We start from the raw sequence: 27,609 nt of genomic DNA, 5'->3' as shown, positions 1-27,609 counted from the left end.
AAAAACTATCTTAAACAACTTTTAAAAAACATCATTTTGTACAGTGTAAAGGCATCTGCTAAACATGCTGTTTTACTATACAAACTGAAGCTGTTCCGAAGGTTGCTAATTTGACACAGCTTCCAGCACTTGACCTATGAACACGAACGCACTCACACACACATGCACATATATAGTTACTAGAAGGCTTGTCATCCTACGCAAAAGCAGAACTGCTACAATTCACACCCACACACATTCTGTCAACGATTCAAGATCTCTCTCTGTCTCTCACACTGTCATTCTCTTATTCCTTTTTTCTCCTTCTCTCTCTCTCTCTCTTTCTCTGCATTGAGGCTTAATAACTTAATGGCGTGGAAGGCTGGCTGCCATTTCAGACATGTCTTATTTATCTCTGAAAAGGTCACTGCATTGAAATAAGATTGTGTGTACATGTGTGTGTGTTTGTATAGAATGAGCTGTCTGCAGTGAACTGCGCAGCTGCATTCAGCGTGACAGATGGCAGAATTGAAGTTTCTTTTGATCGTGAAGTCAAATGGCCTGTGCAGTTGCTCAAATGCCACAGCAAGAAACATCCAGTATCTACAGTATGACAGAGTATTCTCTAAGTGCTCCAGTCAATACAACAGCTTTAGAGTGTTATGGTTCACTTTTATTTGAATTAACTTTCGATGTAAAAATTAACCTAAAAAATTCTATTTAGTCATCTGTCTACTCTAATGGCATTCTTTCTTCTGAGTCTATGAATTGCAAGCAATGCAAGTAGTGGCCAAATTTTAAAAATGAGAAAAATTGTGCTTTTGGTCTTTTTTGAGCGCGTCACTCCTTTTGAATTCCAATGAAGAAAATCATGACATGACGATGAGTGCATGATGACAGAAATGTTATATTTAATCAAACTGTTCCTGTAATTGTGAGCCTATTTAGCTCACATAGAATCATGTGACAGACTGAAGTAATGATGCTATAAATTCAGCTTTGCATCACAAGAGTAAATTACATTTTACAACATATTCAAATAAAAAAACATTTATTTGAAATTGTAATAATATTTCACAATTTAGCTGTTTTTACTGTATTTTTGATCAAATAAATGCAGCCTTGGTGAGCAGAAGAAACTAGTAGCATACAGTCATGTGAAAAAGTTAGGACACCCTATTGAATTTCATGGTTTTCTGTATCAGGATATAATAAAAAAATATGGTCCTTGGCAGGTCTTAAAATTTGGAAAATAAATCCTCAGATAAATGTCATCACATGACATATCACACAGTGTCATTATTTATTTAAGAAAAATACAGCCAAGATGGAAAGGCCATGTGTGACAAAGTTAGGACACACTATGAGTCAATTGCCAGTAGATCCACTTTTAGCAGCACTAACTTGAAGCATTCATGTTCTGTGTGACTTTATCAGTCTCTCACATCGTTCTGGAGGAATTTGGACCACTCTTCCTTTCAACGTTGCTCCAGTTTATTGAGGTTTGTGGGCATTTGCTTATGCACAGCTCTCACCACAGCATTTGAGTCAGGATGAGCTCTGGACGTGGACTGGGCTATTGCTACACCTTGATTCTTTTCTTTTCAGCCATTCTGTTGTAGATTTGCTGGTGGGCTTGGGATCATTGTCCTGTTGCATGACCCAATTTTGGCCCAACTTTAGATGTCAGACAGATGCCCTTGTATTTGACTCTAGAATACTTTGATATACTTTGAGTTCATGGCCAACTCAATGACTGTGAGGTGCCCAGGTCCTGTGGCTACAAAACAAGCCCAAAATGATCAGCCCTCCTCCAGCATGCTTGTCTTTTGGTATGAGGTGTTTGTGCTGATATGCTCTTTAGGTTTTCACCAAACCTGGCGCTGTGCATTATGGCCAAACATCTCCACTTCGCTCTCGTCTGTTCAGAGGACATTATTCTAGAAGACTTGTGTTTTGTTCAGATGCAACTTTGCCCTAGACCTAAACTGTGCTGCATTGTTGTTTTTTTTTAGATAGAAGAGGCTTTCTTCTGCCAAGCCTTCCAAACATGCCATTTTTGTATGATTGCTGATGTCTTACCTCCTTGGCATTGTGTTAACACACACCTGAAGCTCCAGACCAGCAAACTGCCAAAGCTTATGCTTTTATAGAGGCGCTCAGACTGGCTGATGATCAGTTAATCAAAGGTATTTGATTAGCAGTGCTTGACTGTGATTTACCCTCTTAATTCCAATGTTAACAGTAAGGGTGTCCTAACTTTGTCACACATGGCTTTTCCATTTTGGCTTTATTTTTGTTCAGTAAATAATGACACGGTGCAATTTCTCATGTGTTTTTGTTCATCTGAGGTTTTATTTTCAAAATTTTAAGACCAGCCAAGGACCAGTTTTTTTAATGATGTCCTGATACGGAAAACCATTGAATTCAATAGGGTGTCCAAACTTTTTCACATGACTGTAATGCAATATAGTGTTCCTTAAATATTATCCTTGAATTGCAATGAATGCAGGTAGTGACCAAGCTTTAAAAATGGCAAAAATTGTACTTTTGGTCTTTTTTTGAGCTTGTCACTCCTTTTGCATTCCACTGAAGAAAGTCATGACATGAGGATGAGTGAATGATGACAAAAATGTTATATGTGATCAAATTGTTCCTGTAAATGTGAGCCTGTTTAGCTCATACTCCACCGCTCAAAAGTACGATTTTTTCTTTTTTGAAAGAAGTGAATACTTTTTAGCAAGCAAGCATGCATTAAATTGATCAAAGGTGACGGTAAAAAAGCAAATCAGCATATTAGAATGATTTCTGAAGAATCATGTGACAGACTGGAGTATTGATGCTGAAAGTTCAGCTTTGTATCACAGGAATAAATTACGTTTTGCGACATATTCAAATAAAAAAATAGTTATTTGAAATTGTAATAATATTTTACAATTTTGCTGTTTTTACTTTAACTTTAGTCAAATAAATGCAGCCTTGGTGAGCAGAAGAAACTAGTAGCATATATGCAATATAGCATTCCTTAAATATCATCCCTGAATTATGGAGTGCTGTGAAAAGGTTGTCAGTTTAAACCCCACAAGGGACGATCCATCACTATTGTGCCTCTAAGCTAAACACTTAACCTCATGTTACTCCAGAGGAACCATCCCTGTAATGAGTGTACTGTAGGTTTCTCTGGATACAAGCTGCAGTGCAGGTGCATTGAACTATTTAAACACATGCCTGCAGTGTTACTAACAAACCGGTGAACCAGTAAAGCTGACTTGGTCAGAAAGTGAGAGGAAAGCTGTATGCGATATCAGGTCTGTTTGTGCTTGACCCAGCACAGCTGCCATAGAGGCCCGAGGATGTTTTGTGAGCACATTCATTCACCGCTTTTCCCCAGACGTCTCATCATCATGACATCATCAGGGTGTTCCAAACCCACAGTCACTCACTCAGCGTAACGTGAGATGCACATGTGACATTAATGGATTGTCCCACCTCACTTAACAGCAGGCAGGAAATCACTGTCTGAGATGAGCAGCCTCATCTCTCTGCGTTATCTGGCCTAGACTTGCCGGAAGAAGAGATTGTATTTTCTCAATTCACCTTTTTGATTAAATAATGGATGAATAAATACATTTGTGAAAATACAATAAAAAAATGTTCATGTACAGAACCATCATGTTGCTATTCAGTTGCTAAAGTGTTCTGAATTCCTTTCTGTGGTTTCTAGGGTATTCTGAGTGGTTTCCAAGATGTTGCTATGCAGTTGCTAATGTATTTTCAATGGCTTTGTGTGTGTCACTATGCAGTTGCAGTGAACTTTACTATAGTAGCTTTGAAAAATTGTTTTTGGTGTGTTGATATGTGGTTTCTAGGGTGTTCTGGGTGGTTGCCAGGGTGCTGCTATGCAGTTGTTCAAGTGTTCTGAATGCCATTCTGTGGTTTCTAGGGTGTTCTGGTTGGTTGCCAAGGTGTTGCTATGCAGTTGCTTAGATATTCTGAATGACTTTCTTTGCAGTGTTGATATGTGGTTCCTAGGGTGTTCTGGGTGGTTGCCAAGGTGTTGCTATGCAGTTGGTTAGATATTCTGAATGACTGTCTTTGCAGTGTTGATATGTGGTTTCTAGGATGTTCTGGGTGATTGCCAAGGTGTTGCTGTGCAGTTTCTAAAGTATTCCGAATGTCTGTGTGCTGTTATATTGTTGGGTGTTCTGGTGTTGCTATGCAGTTACTAAGGTGATTTAAAAAGTTTATGTGCATTGCTGAGGAGTTACTAGGGTGTTCTCAGTGGTTGCCTGGGTGTTGTTATGCAGTTGCTGAATGCCATAGTGTTATGAACATCTTTTTGTGCATTGCTAGGTTTCTGGGATGCTCTGGGTGGTTGCCAGGGTGTTGCTATGCAGTTGCTTAAGTATTCTTAATGCCTTTCTATGTGTTGCTATGTAGCTGTTGTGTTCTGGGAGGTTTCCAAGATGATGCTATGCAGGTGATATAAATGGCGTTGTGTGCATTGCTGTGGGGTTACTAGGGTGTTCTTGGTGGTTGCCAGGGTGTTGTCATGCAGTTGCTACGGTGTTTTGAATATGTGATCAAACTATGTAAAATGAAAGCTGTTTCTTTTGACTAGTTTGATGACTGGTTTCTTTGATACTCTGATCGTATTAGAGTTCCTCAAACAAAATTGATTAAAAACAATACAGATATGGGCCTGTGTCTGGTGAGGGTCACCCCAGGTGGCACTCAGGGATGGCAGCTGGACAGTGAGAGGGTGTTGTTCTGTGTTAGGAGGGGCGACCAAGGCTATTGTATCATTGAAGGACATCTGTTCTGCTCTATTCAGCAGACCCCCTCTGGACCCCCCACCCCCCGCCAGCACACTCATCATCTATATGCATGACCAGACCCCCACCAATACCCCAATGGGGCAAATCATGCTTAATATGAAGATGTTTATTAGTAGTGTTCGCTCAGACATCACTAGTACTGTTGCTCATATTAGGGTTAGTGTTCTGAACGAACCCCAAACCTTTACCTCCAACCCTAACTGAACTGCAATGGCCAGTGTTTCATTCAGAAAATGAGAAAAGCTAGTTTGAAGATGTTCATTCACACACATATTCACAGATCTGATCCCACAGGCTTTGGATGTCGTTAATATGAGCACATGCATGTAATATTACACATTAGGTGTGAATTCTATGATGCATTTGGTAATTAGGCTTTTAATGCGTTTAAGCTTACATTCATTAACCTGTGGATCATTACAGTCTAATGATCTAAACATAATCTCATTTGATTCCATTTTTATGTTATGTAAGAGAAAGTCGCTGAATCGTGTCAGACGAACAATTAGTTGTGATATCAGGTATCAGGATGAAAAAATGACACAGTGAAATTGTTTGTATATGTGAATGATTTTACTGCTCCTGTGCATGGAGAGAAAATCTTTGAGTTTTTGTCTTTCACTAGCGCCCCCTGGTGGAATTTATATATAAAAGAATAGAATTTGTATATGAAAGAGGTCTGTTTTGCTCATCAAGTCTGATGAGTTTATTTATTTGAACAAAAATACAGTAAAATCAGTAATATTGTGAAATATTATTACAATTTATTTAAAATAACTCTTTATATTTGAAAATGTAACTGATTCCTCTAATGCAAAATTTAGTGTCACATGATCCTTCAGAAATCATTCTAATATTTTGATTTGCTGCTCAAGAAACATTTCCAATTATTGAAAACAGCTGTGCTGCTCAATGTTTTTTGGAATCCTTGATAGTTTTTTGGAATGTTCAAAAGAAAAGCATTTATTTAAAATAAAAATCTTTTGTAACATTCTAAATGTTTTACTGTCACTTTTGATCAATTTAATCAGTCCTTGTTAAGTAAAACTATTAATTTCATTGAAAAAAAGTCATGCATCATCATAGCATCTGAAAATAATGCTGTAGTAAAGGTCAGGCTGCTGTGCAGTAGTCTGTAGAAAAGCTGTGCCAGTCTGGCAAGGTCTGTCGGGAAGGGTGTGGCTGCCATCTTTCTAAATGTGTCTTGCTCCCTAAAACACACACACACACACACACACAGAAATCCCTGCACCTCAGAACCGGCTGTGGAAAAAAAGTGGGGGAGGAATGAACGACTAAATGAATGAGTGTTTTTATTCCCGTTTTCAGCTGCCCCCCTCCTTCCTGTCTAAAATTGCTTCCATGCTTTTCCCTTTTACGTCTTTTCATTTCTCTCACTCGCTCTTTCTCACTCACTACCTTCTTTTGTCAGTCTTTCATTCAGTCATGTGGGGATTCCTCTGCCTGCCTGTCTGAACACGGCGCGCTGGGATGTGCCGTGGGCAAGAGACAGAAGAGACAGAAAACAGGGAAAAGGAAAGCAGAGAGGGTTTATAGAGGCAGAGAGAGTGATAAACTGAGCGTCACGCAGGTTTAAAGAGGGACGGCACACATTTCAGGATGGACACCATGATGCTGCAGGAGAAACTGGTGGAGAAACTTTTGTGTCCCCGAACCAGAACCACCCGACAGAAGGTTCGCTGTTTATGTCTTGATGTGTATATATATAAATTTAGATATGAGTACAACACTTTAACAACCGCATAGCAACGCCCTAGAATTGTGGCAGTGATTTTTTTTTTTCTTTCACACTTTACTTGAAACCTATATATATAATGCAATATAAAGGTGTTTGTAAAGCATTAATTATGCCTTGTAATACACCTTTTTAAGGCATTCTGTGATCTCCTAAATAATTGCAACCATGTTGTAACCATGTATTATAAAACTTGTCTATTTATTGTTACACCTTTAGAAAGTATGATGTGTGGAAGCCTGTTTCTGCCACAGACTAAAAATAAAATAAAATAAAATAAAAAGGCAATTCTGAGTTTATGTGTCAATATATGTGAACCTGGACCACAAAACCAGTCATAAGTAGGATGGGTATATTTGTAGCAATAGTCAACAATACATTTTATGGGTTAAAATGATCAATTCCTTTTTTATGGCAAAAATCATTAGTATATTAAATAAAGATCATGTTCCATAAAGTATTTTATAAATTTCCTACTGTAAATGTATCAAAACTTTTTTTATTAGTAATATGCATTGCTAAAAACTTCATTTGGACAACTTTAAAGGTGATTTTCTTAATATTTTGATTTTATTTATTTATTTTTTTGCACCCTCGGATTCCAGATTTTCAAATAGTTGTATCTCAGCCAAATATCCAAAATCTTAATAAACCATACATCAATGGAAAGCTTATTTATACAGGTGAAGTATAAATCTCAATTTCAGAATATTTACCTTATGACTGGTTTTGTGGTCCAGGGTCACTTGCAATTAGAAAAAAAAAAAAAAAAAAAAGATGTAAAGATGTAAACTCAGAATTTTGAAAGAAATAAAGTCTGAATCGTGAAATATAATTTCAGATTTGCAGGGTAAAAGTCTGAATTGTGAGATAAAAAGTCGCAATTACAAGTTTTTTTTTTTTTTTGCATGATAAACCAATTTTTAGATGCTACAAGGAATCTGAAAATATTATAATGCATTTTAAATTTACAGCTAAAAGTGCATTATAATTCTTTCTTTTTATTTATTTTTTTTTTGCATGAAAATATAATGCAATAATATGTGCATTATACACTGTTTTTGGACAGTAAGATTTGCAATGTTTTGAAAAGTCTCTTCTGCTCACCAAGCCTGCATTTATTTGATCTAAAATACAGCTAAAATACAGCAAAAGAATATTGTGAAATATAATAAATTATAATAATACATTAAATAGAATTAATAATAAAAAGCTTTTGTAACATTATACATGTTTTTTGAGCAAATCAAAATATTAGAATGATTTCTGAAGGATCATGTGACTGGAGTAATGATGCTAAAAATTCAGCTTTGAAATCACAGGAATAAATTAGATTTTAAGATATATTCAAATAGAAAAGACTTATTTGAAATAGTAAAAATATTTCAAAATTTTACTGTTTTGCTGTACTTTGAATCAAATAAATGCAGGCGTGTTGAATAGAAGAAACTTTTTTAAAAAACATTAAAAACCTTACTGTTCAAATACTTTTGACTGGTATACCTTTATAATGCATTATACATAAAGGCTTGAGTGTTACCAGTTTTTGTTTAAAAAATGTAAAACTCTAGTTGAGTACACATGCATCTTTATTCCTCTTGGCTTTCACACTGTACTCATGGGGTGAGATACAGCAGGGTTTCTCTTTTCTAAAATGATGGATGGCGGAAACACACGTGACGGGTTGTGAGATGCTCTGGCAGTCAGATGAGTTGAGTTTGGCCCAAGTTTGAGTGTGTTAAAAGGCCTTTTCAGCTTATGTAAATATGGCTTCTGTGTATGTGAATATGGTTCACTCGGTCTGGCCTGGACGCTGAGCTGGTTCTGCTGTCGGTTTAATAGTTTTTTGCTTCCCGTCAGTAATTTCTGTGTTCTGAGTGTCAGTTTGAGCGGTTATGAGTGCTGAGCGGTTTCCGGCACAGTTGGTGGATCTGCAGGAGACGCAATACTACTGGGCTTTCCATTCTTTGCTATTTTTATTCTGCCAGTCTGATGATTCACAGAAGTTCGGTCTTAAAGGGACAGTTCACCCAATAATCCTTCAAAACCTGCAAACCTTCTGTCTTCCATAAAATGCAGACAGAATATACAGAATGTTAATGTTTTGGCTTGTGTGTTTCAGGACAAGCAGTATGTTGGCTTCGCTACGCTTCCTAATCAGGTTCACAGGAAGTCGGTGAAGAAGGGCTTCGACTTCACTCTGATGGTGGCAGGTATGTCTGAAATCCTCACTATAGTATGCGTCACTGACTTCATGCTCATCTTTGTCATTAACAAGAGCATTAACATTGTGTGTGTTTTAGGTGAATCTGGATTGGGAAAGTCTACTCTAGTTAACAGTCTCTTCCTCACAGATCTCTATAAAGACAGAAAATTACTAAACGCTGAAGGTAAGAATTTACACAGTTATGTTGTTACATAAGAATACAATATACATTGCTGTTTAAAAGTTTGGGGACTTTTAAATGAGCATGAGCTCATTAAATTGAACGAAAGTGACAGTAAAGACATTTATAATGTTATAAAAGATTTCAAGTAAAAGCTGTTCCTTTGAACTTTCTGTTCATAAATTTTAAAAAATGTTTTGTTTCCACAAAAATATAAGGCAGCACAGCTGTTTTTAACATTGAAAACATTTTTCTTGAGCAGCAAATCAGCATATTAGAATGATTTCTAAAGGATCATGTGACACTGAAGAGTAATGATGCTGAAAATTCAGCTTTGCATCACAGAAATAAATGACATTTTAAAATACATTCACATAGAAAACAGTTATTTAAAATTGTAATAATATTTCACAATACTGCTAATTTAATTGTACTTCTGAATTAATGGGTACAGCTTTGGTAAGCAGAAAAGACTTAAAAAAAATATATTTTTAATAATTTTGAATCATATATTGTGTGTTTCCTGTAACAGAGCGTATTAATCAGACGGTTGAGATCACCAAACACACGGTTGACATCGAGGAGAAAGGAGTCAAACTCAAACTCACCATTGTGGACACGCCGGGGTTTGGAGACGCAGTCAATAACAATGAATGGTGAGAATTCAGCTGTTCTTAGCATCCCATGAGCACAATTACGAAACTGATAGTTGCGTTCGTAGATGCTGATTGCTCAATACAGCATTTTATGAAAGCAAAGAGACCTTTAGTCATGTCTGTATTCACAATACAGCAGCCTTGAGAGCCTGAGTGGTTTCCCAAACTTTGGGTTTGTGACTTGGTACAAATCTAATAATTAATTAAATCATAAAAATAAAGTAAATAAATGAATAAAGTAAAATAAATGTAAAGTAAATAAATAAATATTAAATCATTTTAAAATAAAAACAATACTAAAAATATTAAGTATTTTGTTTGCATGCATGTCATGTGACCATTAACTGATATTAGAGAATTGTGCACATGTAAATGTGTTGTTAAGTGATTGAAATATTAACTTCACAGGGTGACTTTTGGGTCAAAGTAGTTCAGTTGACAGAAAAAGCCTTAGTGTGTTATTGTATAAAATTCTGTCATGCTGAAGAGTGTGTGTTTGTGTGTGTGTTCGCAGTTGGAAGCCCATCACAGACTACATCGACCAGCAGTTTGAGCAGTACTTCAGAGATGAAAGTGGGCTGAACAGAAAGAACATACTAGACAACAGAGTGCACTGCTGCCTGTACTTCATCCCGCCGTTTGGACATGGGTATGAGCGGGTGTAATGAGTCAAGTGCATCATGTTCACATTTGCATAATCAGCCTCAGACCATCCACGATGTAGATGAGTTTGTATCTTCATCAGATTTGGAGAAATGTAGCATTACATCACTTGCTCACCAGTAAATCCTCTGCAGTAAATGGGTGCTGTCAGAATGGTCAAAAACCACCAGAAAAAGTCCAAACAGCTGATAAAAACATCACAATAATCCACAAGTAATCCACACCACTCCAGTCCATCAGTTAACATCTTGTGAAATAAAAAGCTGCATGTTTGTAGGAAATGAATCCATGTTTTTAAATTCAAACTGTTGCTCCTGAGTCCATAATATTGTTTCTCCAGTATAAAGTTTGTCTTGTCTGAATCAGGAGAGAAATATGCACCGATCAAAGTTCTTAAAGGGGTCATTGGATGCCTTGTCCTTGTCAAAATGAGCTCTGCAAAAATCATCTCATTCCGATGGATTGTTCCTTTAAATGCAAATGAGCTCTGCTCGCCCCGCCCCTCTCTTCTCTCTGTGGAGTGATGAGCCTGTTTACTTGCACGTTATTAGGAAAGATAATTGCAGAGATTCATAATAAACCCCTTATACTCACTTCTGCTGTAGGTGAAGCTGGATCATGAATGCATTTATGTAGATCGGGAGGCGCATTCCCTTCACAAACAAACGTAATCCACAAATCTTCAGCGGCTCAGATGTCGGGAGTGAGTGATGACCACTATGTTCATTATTACATTCAGCAACACAACACCTCAATCGCTCAATCTGAGATATTCTTGTCTAACTTACATCCCTGCTCCGGCATCGAAACAATGGAGGTCGGACTGTTACAGCTGTTGTAAGGCGGGTCTGAGGTAAGACGCTCATGTCAATCAACTATCGTGGGAGCGGCCTCTGTCGGTGTGACGCCTTTAACAAATATGTGTGTGGATTTTGATGTGAGAGGCAACAGGATATGGACTTTTTCACTGGAGGAAGCGTTATTATGGATTATTTACTCATATTTTGGTCAGAAGCAATGGTTTGAAGTTAAAAACATCTTAATGATGGATTTGTTTCTCACAGACATGCAGCTTTTCACTTACAAGATGTTAATTGATGGACTGGAGTGGTGTGGATTACTTGTGGATTATTGTGATGTTTTTATCAGCTGTTTGGACTGTCTCATTCTGACGGCACCCACTTACTGCAGAGGATCCATTGGTGAGCAAATGATGCAATGCTACATTTCTCCAAATCTGATGGAGAAACAAACTCATCTACATCTCGAATGGCCTGAGGGTGAACACATTTTCAGCAAATTGAACTAAAGGTGAACTATTCCTTTAAAAAACCTGACACTGACTCTCAAATGTGAATTTATGACTTCCTATTTCATATAAATCTTAAATATGAATGTGTTAAAAAGTAAACAGATTTGACTTGCAGGTCTTGCATCATGGACAATTAAAGAAGTTCACTTCCAGAGCGAAAATGTACAGCTAATTTACTCACCATCTTGTCATCCAAGATGTTCATGTCTTTCTTTCTTCAGTTGTAAAGAAATGATGTTTTTTGAGGAAAACATTTCAGGACTCCTATGGTGCCTGTGAGTTTGATGCAGCTTCAAAGGGCTCTAAACGATCCCAGCCAAGGAAGAAGGGTCTTATCTCCCATCTCATTTTCTCCTCCAACTTCAAAAGCATCCTACATCGCCGAAGAAGTACCGACCCGGTGTTTACAAAGTGAATGTGCAAAGAAGGTCAAACGCCCTTTACAAAAAAGATAAAACAGCGACGTAGGACGATTTTGAAGTTGGAGGGGAAAATGAGATGGGACCTTTTCGACATACCCTAACTGTCTTCAACCGGATTAAACAAGTTAGACAACATGAGGGTTTGAGGTTGAAGTATATACATTTTAATTTTTTTTTTTTTTAGAAAATAACCGATTGTTTTGCTAGATAAGACCCTTCTTCCTTGGCTGGGATCGTTTAGAGCCATTCAAAGCTGCAATTTAACTGCATTTTGGAAGTTAAAACTTGGGGGCACCATTGAAGTCCACTATATGGAAAACATTCCTGAAATGTTTTCCTCAAAAACCATAATTTCTTTACAACTGAAGAAAGAAAGACATGAACATCTTGGATGACAAGGGGGTGAGTAAATTATCTGCAAATTGTTCTGGAACCAAACTTATCCTTTAATGCATAATAGAAGTGAATAGAAATAGAGATGAAATTGGTGTAGTGGTGAAATGCCCATGTGATCTCTATATGAACATCATAAGCATCAGATATTCAGACTGTGTTGTTTCTTTTATTGCAGTTTGCGGCCGGTGGATGTTGAGTTCATGAAGGCTCTGCATGAGAAAGTGAACATCATTCCTCTGATCTCTAAAGCGGACTGTCTCACTCCTAATGAGGTCAAAAAGCTCAAGGACAGGGTGAGTGGACAGTATCTGCTCAAACATCTCAGCAGTCTGATTTTCTTTCTTTAAAGGAGAAGTCCACTTCCAGAACAACAATGTTCAAATAATTTACTCAGAAAGACATGAACATCTTGGATCTTCAGTTGTAAAGAAATTATGTTTTTTGAGGAAAACATGTCAGGATTTTTCTCCATATAATGGACTTCATTGGTGCCCCGATTTTGAACTTCCAAAATATAGTTTAAATGCAGCTTCAAAGGCTCTAAACGATCCCAGCTGAGGAAGAAGGGTCTTATCTAGAGAAACGTTTGGCCATTTTTTTTGAAAAATAAAAATTTGTATACTTTTTAAGCACAAAAGCTCGTGTAGCACAGGCTCTGAGATGCGCGTCCACGATGCTACGAATTAGTAATGGGTTGTTCTTAAACGATTCTTTCATTTTGAACGAATCTTTAATGTGACTTGGGAAGAACGAGTCGTCTCGGGGAGTGATTTGTTCAGTCGCACATGCGCAACATCCTATTTGGTTCTGTACTGGAATTAGTTCACCTGTTTCGAGTCTTCGGGATTTTGGAGTCGTTCGTTCATCTTATGGGTCTGTCACATGATAAACGAACGACTCAAACCCGAAAACTTGTCAGATAAGAGGTGAGGTGAGCTAATCACAGACTGAAGACCCAGGTAAACAATGAATGAGTCTTTTCTGTTTCTTATAGCATTATAGTTTTGTCTTGTTTGTAGTGTGATCAACGTTTGTGTAAGCAGTAGTAACATTTTAATCATATTGTGCTAAAATGAACGGAGTGGCTCGAAAAAAGATTTGTTCATTTTGCTGAAAAATGAATCTCAAAGGTCCAGGTCGGTAAAGTGATCCGAACTTCCCATCACTACTACGAATCATTTCTAAGTTCATTGTCTGTGTACTGAGTATAGTGAAAAACTCTATCTTATTTTCTCCTACAACTTGAGCGGAGGACATTGTTGTACCTTTTTGTTTGTAAACAGCATTTACAAACTTGCACTTTCTTAGTCTTTGCCTGTTCGCTTTGTAAACACTGGGTTTGTAGTTCCACCTACGTTCCGTGTGTTACGTGATTCAGTAGTACGTGATTCAGTACATCCCAGAGCCTGTGCTACACAAGCTTTTGTGTTTAAAAAGTATAAAAAATTGTATTTTCCAAAAAAAATGACAGATCGTTTCGCTAGATAAGACCCTTCTTCCTCAGCTGGGATCGTTTAGAGTCCTTTAAAGCTGCATTTAAACTACATTTTGGAAGTTCAAAATCGGGGCACCAATGAAGTCCATTATATGGAGAAAAATCCTGAAATGTTCTCTTCAAAAACCATAATTTCTTTATGACTGAAGGCAGAAAGACATGAACATCTTGGATGACAAGGGGGTGAGTAAATTATTTGTGAATTGTTGTTCTGGACGTGGACTCTCCTTTAAAGTGGTTCTGATGGAATCAGTTCTTTGCAAGTATGTCTGCTGATTGTTTACTGCACATTTGCAGGTTACACAGCATGATTGTTATTTTCATAGTGTGCATCTGTTGTCCTGCAGGTGCGAGATGAGATCGAGCGCTTCGGGATTAAAGTTTATCAGTTTCCTGAGTGTGACTCTGATGAGGAGGAGGAGTTCAAACAGATGGACAAAGAGCTGAAGGTCCGGCAAACACATCTCATAAGTCTTTTTAGCTAAATCTCCAAACATATCAGTTTTATCTAAATGATTTGGAAAGAATTTCACTCCATTTGAATTGATTTTACTCACATGATGGACTGTATACTGCTGCCAGCAGCTGGAGGAGTAAAGCTGATAAACTGCTATCATGTGCAGATGTTTTTCGTGAGGCAGATTTATGTGTTGCGGTTCATAAGTCTGATGCTAGGGGAAGTATGTATAGTGAATACTGAATGATTTATGTGTCATATGTGTGTGCTGTAGGAGTGCACTCCGTTTGCTGTCATTGGCAGTAATACAGTGGTGGAAGCCAGAGGTCAAAGAGTCAGAGGTCGTCTTTACCCTTGGGGTATTGTGGAAGGTCAGTATACTTAAGGAGTTCTCTTCCAGAACAAAAAATTACAGATAATGTACTCACCCCCTTGTCATCCAAGATGTTCATGTCTTTCTTTCTTCAGTCGTAAAGAAATTATGTTTTTTGAGGAACACATTTCAGGTTCGCTACATCGCTGTTTTACCTTGTTTTGTAAAGGGCGTTTGACCTTCTTTGCATTTTGAGGTTAACAAAAAAAAAAAAAAAAAAAATATATATATATATATATATGTAGTAAGTTTTTTGGAAAATAACACTAAATATTCACTGTTTCAGTTTTATAATGTCGTTTGTCCCTGTAGTAACATACTGAACATTATTAACCTAAACAATACTACACACCTAGAAGTATGCACTCACTGATTCAATGATCCAGTGTAAATGAGTCAAGGACTTATTGCACAAAAAAGTAAGTTACTAAAGCCAAATTTTAATATTGACTATTGTAAATGGAAATCATATTTAGGTCATGAATGTCAGTTGTTTGTCAGTTAAATCTGCAAGCTGTAATATGATTTGAAACTAGTATATTTGCATTTTATTCACATTTGAATGATCAGTAACTTAAAGGAGAAGTCCACTTCCAGAACAACAGTGTTCAAATAATTTACTCACCCCCTTGTCATCCAAGATGTTCATGTCTTTCTGTCTTCAGTCGTTAAGAAATGATGTTTTTTGAGGAAAACATTTCAGGATTTTCTTCATATAATGGACTTGATTGGTGCCCTGATTTTGAACTTCCAAAATGTAGTTTAAATGCAGCTTCAAAGGGCTCTAAAGAAGGAAGAAGGGTCTTATCTAGCGAAACGATCAGTCATTTTTTCAAAAAATAAAATTTTTTACTTTTTAACCACAGAAGCTTGTGTAGCACAGGCTCTGGGATGCGCGTTTACAACGCTACGAATCACGTCTAAGTTCATCGTTTGTGCTTAAAAAGAGTGAGTAAATTATTTGTAAATTGTTGTTCTGGAAGTGGACTTCTCCTTTAAACTGATATATTTGCATACTAAACTTTGCATATCAATGCATATTAAATGTTTGCACTAATATTCACTATTAGTGATAAGTAATGCCTAGTCTGATAAATTCTGGCTTGAGTAAATAATAAACTTGGTGTAATGATCACTTTTAATACTTGTGTACATTAAAAATGAAGTGCGTTTGTACTTTTACTCAAGTAAAATTCTAAATGAGTACTTAATACTTTTACTGGAGTATTTATTATTTGTTATTATTTTTTATTATTATAATTAATTATTTATTATTAATTATTGAGTACTTATTAGAGTATCTGTGCTTTTACTAAAGTACTTCATTTATACACTTCATCCACCACTTTGTAGTTGTTTGTGTGTTCACGACTTTATTGCATTTCTTTGTGTTTTGTTCAGTGGAGAATCAGTCTCACTGCGACTTTGTGAAACTGAGGAACATGCTGATTCGCTCTCACATGCACGACCTGAAAGACGTGACGTGCGACGTGCACTATGAAAACTACAGAGCCCACTGCATCCAGGAGATGACTAGGTGTGGGACATGCACACACATAATTAATGCTGTTTGACATAATAAATATTGTTTATTGAAACAACTAGCACATATAAAGTAGATAAGAACACAGGCAGCTTTGCTTTTAGCTTTCTGCCAGTGTAAATGACATGCTGACCTGAGGCTGTTTGACTTTCCAGTCTAGATGTGGCTCATATAATGCATGTTTGTGTGTGTGTTTCAGTAAACTTGCACAGGATAACCGTACAGACAGTCCACTACCCATCCTGCCTCTGCCGACACCAGATGTGGAGACGGAGAGACTCATTAAGATGAAGGATGAAGAGGTACAAAACAATCGTAGCTGATTTTATTGTGTGCTGTAGATTTCCATACAGTTATTAGGACACCAGTGTTATTTCAGTATTATAGTTTTCATGAATATTTAGTTTTTTACATTTTCATTTATTTATTTAATATTCTTACATTTTTATTTTTTCCATTTATTTACAATTTTAGTAATTTTGTTGTGTTTTTGTAATTTTTCTTAGTTTTCATTATGTCTAAATAAATAAATAAATAAATATTTTTTTGAAATTATGTTTCAGCTTTAGGTATTTTAGTACAAGTTAAACTTGTGAAAATGACAAAATGTTGAACCTACCTGAAATAAAATAAGGTTACTTTTTTATATATATTTGATTATTTTTAACATTTATTTTATTTCAAGAAATTACAATGTTTTTTAAGTTACTGTAATAACTATAATATCCCTGGGACATATGCACATTTAATTAATATTTATGCTCTCTGTAGATACATTTGCATATGGATTTATTGTTATAGATACATTGGACTATTTAATTGCCAGTAATTATCATAATTATTATGGCCATAATTATTTTTTTTTTCATGTTTTCCTTCCAACGTAGCCATTTTTTTTTCTTAATTTTTGCTTTATATTCTTCAAATAAATAATATTTAATAATATATATGTATTTTAGTTACTGTAATAACTATAATATCTCTGGGACATTTACACATGGATTCATTGTTATAGATACATTGGATGATTCAATTGCCAGTAATTATCACGATTATTATGGCCAGTATTATTACATTAGCTGTTTTTTCTTTATTTTTGCTTTATATATAAATACATAAATTATTTATATTATTTTTTGCATTTATTTATGGTTGTAGTATGGTTTTCTTAGTTTTCATTATGTCTATAAATAAATAAATAAATAAACAAAAATATTTTAAATTATAAAATTATGAATGTTTCAGCTTTAGGTATTTTAGTACAAGTTAAACTAAATAAAAACATTAAAATGTTGAACCTGCCTGAAATAAAATAAATATATATATTTGATTACTTTTACTTAACATTTATTTTCTTTTTGAAATAATGATTTTTTTAGTTACTGTAATAACTATAATATCCATGGGACATATGATGATTTAATTAATAATTATGGTCTCCATAGATACATTTGCATGTGGATTCATTGTTATTCATTGCCATTGTTATAGATACACTGGAAGATTTAATTGCCAGTAATTATCACGATTATTATGGCCAGTATTATAAATCTATACTGTCATTTTTGCTTTATATTCTTCAAAAAAGGAAAAACACAAGCAATTTGTTGTACAGTACCCACACTGCAATATCAAATTTAGATGAATAAAAATTCAGTAAACCAGAGCAGTACACAGCTAAAAATATTCTTACATTTAAATTTTTTCCATTTATTCATGGTTTTATTAATTTTGTTGTGTTTTTGTTTTTTTCTTAGTTTTCATTATGTCTAAATAAATTTTAAAAAATATATAATTGTCTGTTTCAGCTTTAGGTATTTTAGGACAAGTTAAACTAAATAAAAAAAGACAAAATGTTGGACCTACCTATGCTTACTTTTTTTTTTAATATATATATTTGATTATATTTCATTTTACTTAAAATATATATTTTTTTAAGTTAATGTAATAACTATAACTCATTTAATTCATATTTATGGTCTCTGTAGATACGTCTTCCAACATAGCAGTTTTATCTTTATTTTTGCTTTATGTTCTTCAAATAAGGAAAAACACAGTTAATTTGTTGTACAGTACCCACACTGCAATATTAACTTTAAATTAAAAAAAAATGTAAACCAGAGCTGTAGACAGCTAGAGAAGTGAAAAAATATACAAAAACATTTAAAAAATATGTTAAAAACTACGAAATTGTGAAATAATATTACAATTCAAAATAATTGTTTTCTATGTGAATATATGTTAAAATGTAATTTATTCCTGTGATCAAAGCTGAATTTTCAACATCATTACTCGTCTCCAATGTCTCATGATCCTTCAGAAATCATTCTAATATGCTGATTTGCAGCTCAAGAAGCATTTTTTTGATTATTATCAACGCTGAAAACAGTTGAGCTGCTTAATATTTTTATGAAAACGATGATGCATTTTATTTTTCAGGATTCTTCTGTCAAAAAAAAGTTCAGAAAACCAGCATTTATTTTAAACAGAAATACTTTGCAACATTATAAATGCTCACTTTGCTGAATAAAACATAAATAAATAAATAACATTTTGATAATAAAAAGCCATCCTGGTGGTGTTATTGTGCATTTCTTTTCTTTTTTTTCACAAATGACATTTTCCTGTTGTTTTGTATGTGCAGCTGAAGAGAATGCAGGAGATGCTGGAAAAGATGCAACAACAGATGCATGAAAAAGACCAGTGATGCTGATACACACACACACACACACACACACACACACACACACTACAGCCCTCACAGCAGCCCTCAGATGTGAATGCATTTAAACGTTGTTATACTGTACAAATATCATATCTACAGGTCTGACCCTCAGATCCGCTCTGTTCATCTGCTCGGTGCTTCTGTCTGCCTGGATCGAATACAGTGCCGCTGTCATGTGATTCATCATGAACGTACATAAACCAATCTAACTTAAATTCACTTCTGAAGGTGTCTAATTTATATCGACTTTTTATTTGCTTAGAGTAAGACGAATGTGCGTGTGAGTACTGAAACAGTGCAGGGGTTCGTGGACGTGTGTGCGTGTGCATTTTGGAGAGACAGTGACGTCCTTTTGCAATGAATTTATTGGCGCTTTTGATTTTTCTAGTGAATGTGAACATACAGTACGGCTACAGTAACTGTTACCAATAAACATCCTCAGTTCAGATGGCTGGTTTTTGCTTGTTTTCTAACAATAATAATCAGAATAAAATCTATTCCGTTATTATGAGTGTTAACGGCCTTTAATAATTTAATAATTTATATTATTATGTCAATTGTTTATGTAAATCTTGAAGTAAAGCTTGCTAATAAATGTGAATAATTTAATTGTTGTCAGTGTTGTTTGTTCACTATAGTTTATAACTGTATGATTGATTAGAATTGTAATACACAAATTCAAATATTTAAATATTTGAAAACATTTGAATTTGAAAAATCTGATGGAATGTTTTTTTGATATTTTTGAACTACCATTAGGCCTTTTTCAGTAGTTCTTTTTTTCTGTGTAATTCTGTTTAAATGCATAACGTGAACTGTGGTGTAGTTTTCTTGTCTGTTTCAGATACTGGATGATTCTTGTGCTCTTCATTCACTGGACGTTACTGGGAATTTAACTGAGCGCAAAGGAAAAGCGGTTATGATGTCCCAGTATCAGAGAGTGAAAGTGCGGCCCACTTCCTGTCACATATTCCTCGGAGGGGGCGGCGTTTAGGGTAGTTTTATCAGTGTGGCCCAGCTGTGTTCGATGCTGCAGTCTTAACGCTTCTTCAGACTGATATTGACACACAGACACGCTAGTGACACTGGTAAGAACTCCACTTTTAAATTCATCTCACATTTAAACAAATTACACAATATATGTATTGGCTCTATAACTTAAATATGACTTATTCTTGATTTATTTAGCTGGTAATGAAATATTATTTAATTATTCAATCCAATATTGTTAATCTGTTTCTGCTCACCACCCATTGGGAACCTCAGTGAACTAAAGCGGTGGTAAACACACTCATATTTACCGAAACATGCATGTTGTTGATTAAAATGAGATATTTAAGTAAAATAAGAAAGAAATAAGACGAGGTTCATATGCCGTTTTCTTCCAGTTGTCAAATGTTGAGGAATGTGTAACTTTTTTGTGCTAAAATAAAAAATAAAATAAAATAAAATAAAATAAAATAAAATAAAATAAAATAAAATAAAATAGAGCTATATATAAAATAAAAGAGTTTTTACTGCAAATTGTGCTTACACGCACAATAAATTTTCCATGGTAAATAAAACTTCCGGTGCAAACATCCAAATATAACAACAGATAAAAAAAAAAATAGCAATGTGCTGAAGAGTTAGCAATGTGTACAGTTCATGTAAAAATGATAAAAAAATTTAATTAATTCAATTAAATAAAAAAAAAAAAATAATAAAATAAAATAAAATAAAAAGTAATTTATTTAAAAAATACAGAAATAATAAATAATAAATGAAATTAATAAAAAATACAATAATAAAAAAATAAAATAAAATAAAAAACTGGTGACATTATATAAACCACTGTATACAACATTGCATTTATTGATTTAAAAAAAAAAAAAAACATTTAAAAAACACCATTAAAAACATCATGACATCATTGTACCTGCCAAAAAACATGATTAATTAATTATATTTAATTATAAAGAGAAAAAACATAATAAAGACACCACTAGGCTGAGAGTGAATAAAGGACTAAAAAAATCGCAATGCTGGAGAGATAGCAATTTGTACAGTTCATGTAAATAAATGATAAATATAATTTAAAAATTAATTAAATTAAATTCAATTAAAATACAATAAAGTAATAAATAAAATAAAATTAAATTAATTAAAAAATACAAATCAAATAAAATACTGTGGTGACACTACAGTAGTACACACCATTGCATTTATCATTTGAAAAAGATTTTAAAACACCATGTGTTAAAAACACCATGACATCATTGTACATGCCAAAAAATGTGATATTGCAAAGATTGTTAGCATTAATTACTTATATTTAATCATAAAACATAATAAAAACACCACTAGGCTGAGAGTGAATAAAGTCTTTAAAAATGCAATGTGAACAGTTCATGTAAATAAATGATAAAATAGTAATAAAAAATAAATAAATTAATTTTAAAAATGCAAAAATATAAAATAAAATACTGTGGTGACACTATATTTACCATTGTATATACCATTGCATTTCTTCTTTAAAAAACATTTAAAAACAAAATTTGTTTAAAAAAACACCATGCCATAATTGTACATGCCAAAAAAAACATGATATTGTTAGCATTAATTATATTTAATTATAAAGAAATAATTAAAAAACATCATAAAGACACCACTAGGCTGAGAGTAAATAAAGTACTAAAAAAACGCAATGTGCTGAAGAGGTATGTGTACAGCTCATGTAAATAAATGATAAAAAAAAAAAAAAAAATATATATATATATATATATATATATAAATTAAAAATACAATAAAATAATAAATTAAATTAATTAAATAATAAAATAAATATACCATTGCATTTATTATTTTAAAAACATTTTAAAACGTTGTGTTAAAAACGATGACATCATTGTACTTGCCAAAAAACATGATTTGCAGTAATTGTTAGCATTCGTTAAATATATTTAACAAATATTATCTTCAAATTAAATTTTGTTTTAGTGTACAAATGAGCAGTGTTATTTCAGTATTATAGTTTTCATGTATATTAAGTTTTTTACATTTTAATTTATTTATTTAATATTCTTACATTTTTATTTTGTCCATTTATTTACAGTTTTATTAATTTTGTTGTGTTTTTGTAATTTTTCTTAGTTTTCATTAAATTGTTAGCATTAGTTAAATATATTTAACGAATATTATCATCAAATTAATTTTTGTTGTGATTTTGCAGTTCATTTTTAGTGTACAAATGAGCATTAGATTCAGAAGTATTATGGTTTTTCCTGTACATCGAGACCATGAAATATTTGTATCACACTGGTATTTTTGTCTCTTTTTTTGTATTTTTATCTTCGTCTTCTTTGCTTCCTTTGCTTCCCCCGAAATTCCAGATAAGCGTAAACATCTCTGTCTATTCAGTTTTGCACTCCATACATGGAACCACCAAATATTGGGATGTCACTGCATTATGACAAAATGCCATTTATTGCACGCAGCATGCACTGCTGAATGGATCAGGATGTTAATAGTGATTTTGTGTCTCTGCAGTGTGTGTGTGCTGGTATGCGGTGTGTAGCGCTCGTGTTAAAGGTCTTGCTGTCGTTGCTGGCCTGTGAGATGAGCGCGGCTCAGCTCTCGTGTCCTGAGGTGTGTACCTGCGTGGCCGGTGTGGTGGACTGCAGTAAACGCGGCCTCACCACGGCCAGCCTGCCCACATCCTTCCCCGCACACACCACGCAACTCCACCTGAACGACAACCATCTGACGGCTCTGCCCAACGGCCTGTTGGACTCGCTGCCCAGCCTGCGCCTGGCCGCTCTCCACGACAACCCGTGGTCATGTGACTGCGGCATCCTTTATCTGAGAGGATGGCTGCTCAAACAGAGCAACCACGCTTCCTTACAGTGAGTGTGTGGATTAAATATTAAAAATGTAATTTTTCTTAAGGCAAAGCCATTGTTTTTTCATGCACTGGTCGATTTTGAGATACTGAATTATCTTCTTTTATATTAGTGGAAAGAAAACAATGAGATACTTTTTATTACAATGTTCTATTTGCATCTTTAGCTTTTAAAGACATTACATATTTTTAAATGCTGTTTTCTCAAAATAAAATGCCGGAATTTTTTTTTTTTGTCTTCAAATTTCCAGTTCTAATCACATCTATATTCTTTTTTTGTTTTAATTAATAATATAAAATAATTCATTTTTAAAGTAAAATAAAATAAACGTAAATAAAATAAAATAAAATAAAATAAAGGTATTTCTGTCTTATAAGGTTACAAAAAAAGATATACATAATTCACCGTTACAAAAAAAAACTTAGAATCAATCATAATCAAAATGTTACTAGAAATAAAATAAATTCAAATAAAATTAATTGTTTTAATTTCTCATTTTCATTTAGTTTACTAAAACTAGAACTATATATATATATATATATATATATATATATACACCAAGGCAATATTTAATTTTATTATCAGTATTTTCATTTTTGTTTGGTCGGTAACTTGGTGTAACAAAATAACAAAAACTAGAACTAGAATAAAGAAAATATGGAAATGACAAAACACTACTACATTACTACAAATTAATATAAAATTAAAATTAAATAAGAAAATATAAAAATTAAAATTAAAATAACTGCCTCTTATTTGAATAAAATAAAATAAAATAAAATAAAATAAAATAAAATAAAGTAAAATAAAGTAAAATAATTCTGTCTTATGGAGTGATAAAAAAGATATACAAAATCCTGTCTGTTAAAAAAAGAATTAAAACTTAAATCAGTCACAATCAAAATGTCACTAGAAATAAAATAACCTTCAATAAAATGAACTCAAATAAAACCTAAAATTATTTTATTTCAGCTTGATACCAAGGCAATATTTCATTTTATTTTCAATATTTTAATTTCTCATTTTCATTTAGTATAACTAAAAACTAAAACTAGAACTAAAATTACTACATTACTAACAATTTATATAAAATTAAATTGAAATAAGAAAATGCAAAAATAAAATTAAAATAAAAATGTCAACAGAATAACTGCCTTTTACTTGAATAAAATAAAACCATAGTAATAGTAAAATAATATTTTAAAATACAATAAAATATTTCCAAGGCAATATTTCATTTTATTTTCAGTATTTTAATTTCTCCATTTCATTTAGTTTAACTTGGTGTACCAAAATAACTAAAACCAGAACTAAATAAATGACAAAACACTAAACAATCTCTTTTTTAAAAAAATCTATAAAAAGGACAAAACACAACTACATTGCTAAAAATGAATGTAAAATTAAAATGAAATAAAAAAAAATTTAAATAAAATTTAAAATAAAAATGTTAACAGAATGAAAAATGTTGAGCCTGGCTTTATCAATTGTTCAGAAGAAAGTTGTGTATTTCAGTTAGATAGTGCATATTTAAACATAACATTTCACAAAAATGTGATACAGAATTTAACTTATCTTAACGTACTTTGACTAATTACCTTGGAAGTATGGTGACATCTACTTATTACTTATGTTAAGTGTCTTAATTTCTAAATATTTCCTCAGACAGCAAAGAAGTTTCTCTAGAGAAAACACCTGAAAATTTGACTTTATTTACACAGCAATTTAGGAGAAACATCTGAGACAAAGTTGATACTTCATTGAATCCTAACTGAGTGCTTTATGTTCTTCAGGAACGTCAGCTGCAGTTCTCCTGCTCACCTGAGGGGGCGCCTGCTCGTGTATCTGTCCGAACAGGAGCTGCTGGATTCGTGTCGCTACTGGATGTGTAATCTGGCTCTGGCTTCTCAGATCAGCCTCTTCATCTTCGTCATAGTTCAGGTGCTCCTGCTGGCCTCTGTCATCCTCTTCCTCCGGCGGTTTGAGCTGCTGACCCAAGACGCGCGCCGCACGGCCGCAGAGACCTTCACGGCGGAAGACGACGGGACGCAGAGTAATGAATACGTCATGTTAAAAGACAGGAGCTTGTAGGATGAGACGGTCACAAACCAGACCAAAAGAAACAACTGTGTTCATTTCATTCTAACCATTTTGCACAGTTCATTTTTATTTATCATCTAAAATTCTCCTTTTACATTTATCTCATTTGTATTGCTTTTTTGCATACATTTTCCAGTTTTGCAATAGAAATGCTTAATGTAGTTTTAAAAAATAATGTTTACTGTAAATCGCCCTAACTGGGGAAAATAAGGAATAAATCCCTTTAATTTGTACTTTCTTTGTTAAAAAATAGACTTTTTTGTAAACTTGATCCATTGGTTACAATAAATTAAACAATTTACAGATGAATGTGTACCCTGTGTTCTTGTTATTCACTATTATATCATTTTCTTAATATTCCAGTCTCAATCTAAATCAAATGATTCAAAAAACGCACTTTGAAGTCTCGATCTGAATCAAATGAATCGCGGAACGTGGTTTGAAGTTCCGATCGAATCAAAAGATTCACGAACCCGCTCCAAAGTTCCGATCGAATCAAAAGATTCACGAACCCGCTCCAAAGTTCCGATCGAATCAAATGAATCGCGAACCCGATCCAAAGTTCCGATCGAATCAAATGAATCGCGAACCCGATCCAAAGTTCGGATCGAGTCAAACGATTCGCAAGCCCGATCCAAAGTTCCGATCGAATCAAATGAATCGCGAACCCGATCCAAAGTTCCGATCGAATCAAATGAATCGCGGAACGTGGTTTAAAGTTCCGATCTGAATAAAATGATTCGCGAACCTGATCCAAAGTTCCGATCGAATCAAATGAATCGCGAACCCGCTCCAAAGTTCCGATTGAATCAAATGAATCGCGAACCCGATCCAAAGTTCCGATCGAATCAAACGAATCGCGAACCCGCTCCAAAGTTCCGATTGAATCAAATGAATCGCGGAACGTGGTTTTAAGTTTCGATTGAATCAAAGATTCGCAAACCCGATCCAAACCCAGATAGCAAGAACGTTTGGGCCAAATGTGGCCAATAGCTGGCACATATGGCTTAGATATGGCATGGCTCAACAGATATGGGCCAGATAGTTACCGTATATGTTTTGCCATAAGTTTAAAATTTGCGGGAAATCATTGCTTGGTTCACAGCTCCTTTTGAGGTATATGGTCCAGATAACAACAAACACATTAGAGCCAAGCAAGGTTAAGCTATGGCTGACATTGGTAAACATCGACTTCTGGCTAACATTTGGATTACACTTGGAAAACACATCAAGTTTGGCTGATGTCCGGCAGGCCACACCTCAGTTGCTATGACGACCGCGTCAATTTGACCGAAAGGCGGCAATTCCCTCACGGATTTTCCGTCACACAAGTGCTTCAGGTAAGGGATATTTTGCCATTTTAAAGTAATTTTATTTAAATATTTATGATTTTGTGTAAACATTTGTAGTTATTAGATGTTTAGTTATTTGTTTCATTGGGAAAGCGTCGAGTTAAATCATTTTTCTTTGTTGAGTGTGGTGTTTGCGTAGCCCGCCGACAGATTCCAATAATCACGCAATCCGGGTTAATGCAAAATCACTTATTTTAGATAGAGATTGATTCGTGAAAACGTTTACAAAGCATTTTTCACGTTTTCAGTGTTTTTCACTGCTCTGTGGTGTGGTAAAACATACAGGCTCTCCTGAAGTGAAAGATAACAGTCGAAGCCATTCGAAAAATCATCTTACATTTCTTAAAATGGGCTTTGATGTAACGTTGTAATCCCGATTTCATAGTCCCGTTTTTTTAACCATTTTAAGCAGTTTTCAAGACTAATATGATCGACAACATGTCAAGCTTTCTATAGATGTACAGTTAGCAAATTTCCTTTGGCCCGGATCTGGCCGTAATCTACAGCTAAAGTGTGGCCCAGATTAGTTTTTGTTCGCCGGCCCAAAATTGGCCCATATGTTTTTAGCCAGAACTGAACCAAACCAGAGCCATAACTCCGCCGTTCATCAGTACTTGATGCAATGTTGAGAAAATACTTAAAATACTTAAAATTCTAATAATTTTTGTAATTTAAATCAAATGCTAAATCCCCAGGAGGTAAGTATAGCCTAGTAAATGGTGTTTGTGTGAATGTCCACAAAACTTAAAGACTTTATATTAGCAGTAGGAAAGAAAATTTTAAAGATGAAAAATAATTCATGAGATAAACATGAATAATTTGTTGCCATTGTGTTAATAATATGTAATAAGTAAAAAGTAAGTATAGTTTGAAAATGTATTTGAAAATGTAACAACTTGATTATATAATTCAGATGACGTATTTGGTTATTCTGCAGGTCTACCTTTCAGTTTGTACTACTGATAATAATTATTACACTAAAAATCAAAATGTTTCTCTTCACTGTAGGTGCTGTCAGGCAGAATCCCCTGACTGGAAGGGCTTCAAATAAAGACATTGAAATTAACTGTATAAAGTGGCTGCACCTGTCTGGAGACAGAGATGGTGGGAGGAAAGAGAGAAAGAATAAACAACAGTGCATTGCTGACCCCCTTTAGACAGTTTGCAGCATTACTGACACCAACACACTTTCAAGCAACTCTAACACTTTTCTTCTCAACACTCAAGTTTAATGTTATTTGTTCTTAAAAACTGGTTCTGACTCAGATTTGTCC

At 34.2% G+C, this 27,609-nt stretch overlaps 2 protein-coding genes across 2 annotated transcripts; both read left to right on the top strand.

Moving 5' to 3' along the window:
* Positions 1 to 6,263: 6,263 nt before the first annotated feature.
* On the top strand, positions 6,264 to 19,611 carry septin5a (septin 5a). The gene is made up of 11 exons (XM_051117925.1): positions 6,264 to 6,512; positions 8,696 to 8,786; positions 8,877 to 8,963; positions 9,493 to 9,616; positions 10,131 to 10,265; positions 12,585 to 12,702; positions 14,252 to 14,353; positions 14,636 to 14,732; positions 16,136 to 16,271; positions 16,477 to 16,579; positions 18,922 to 19,611. Exons 1-11 carry the CDS (start codon positions 6,438 to 6,440, stop codon positions 18,982 to 18,984), a joined length of 1,131 nt encoding a protein of 376 aa, XP_050973882.1. The 5' UTR covers positions 6,264 to 6,437; the 3' UTR covers positions 18,985 to 19,611.
* A 385-nt stretch (positions 19,612 to 19,996) lies between these two features.
* Positions 19,997 to 25,292, top strand: gp1bb (glycoprotein Ib platelet subunit beta). Its single transcript, XM_051117939.1, has 3 exons — positions 19,997 to 20,090; positions 22,531 to 22,886; positions 24,677 to 25,292. The coding sequence occupies exons 2-3, from the start codon at positions 22,546 to 22,548 to the stop codon at positions 24,972 to 24,974; spliced, it is 639 nt and encodes a 212-aa protein (XP_050973896.1). The 5' UTR covers positions 19,997 to 20,090; positions 22,531 to 22,545; the 3' UTR covers positions 24,975 to 25,292.
* Positions 25,293 to 27,609: the final 2,317 nt, after the last annotated feature.

This window comes from Labeo rohita, chromosome 8 (genome assembly GCF_022985175.1).
Source record: "Labeo rohita strain BAU-BD-2019 chromosome 8, IGBB_LRoh.1.0, whole genome shotgun sequence".
Lineage (NCBI taxonomy): Eukaryota > Metazoa > Chordata > Actinopteri > Cypriniformes > Cyprinidae > Labeo > Labeo rohita.
This window is presented reverse-complemented; position numbering and strand designations above follow the sequence as displayed.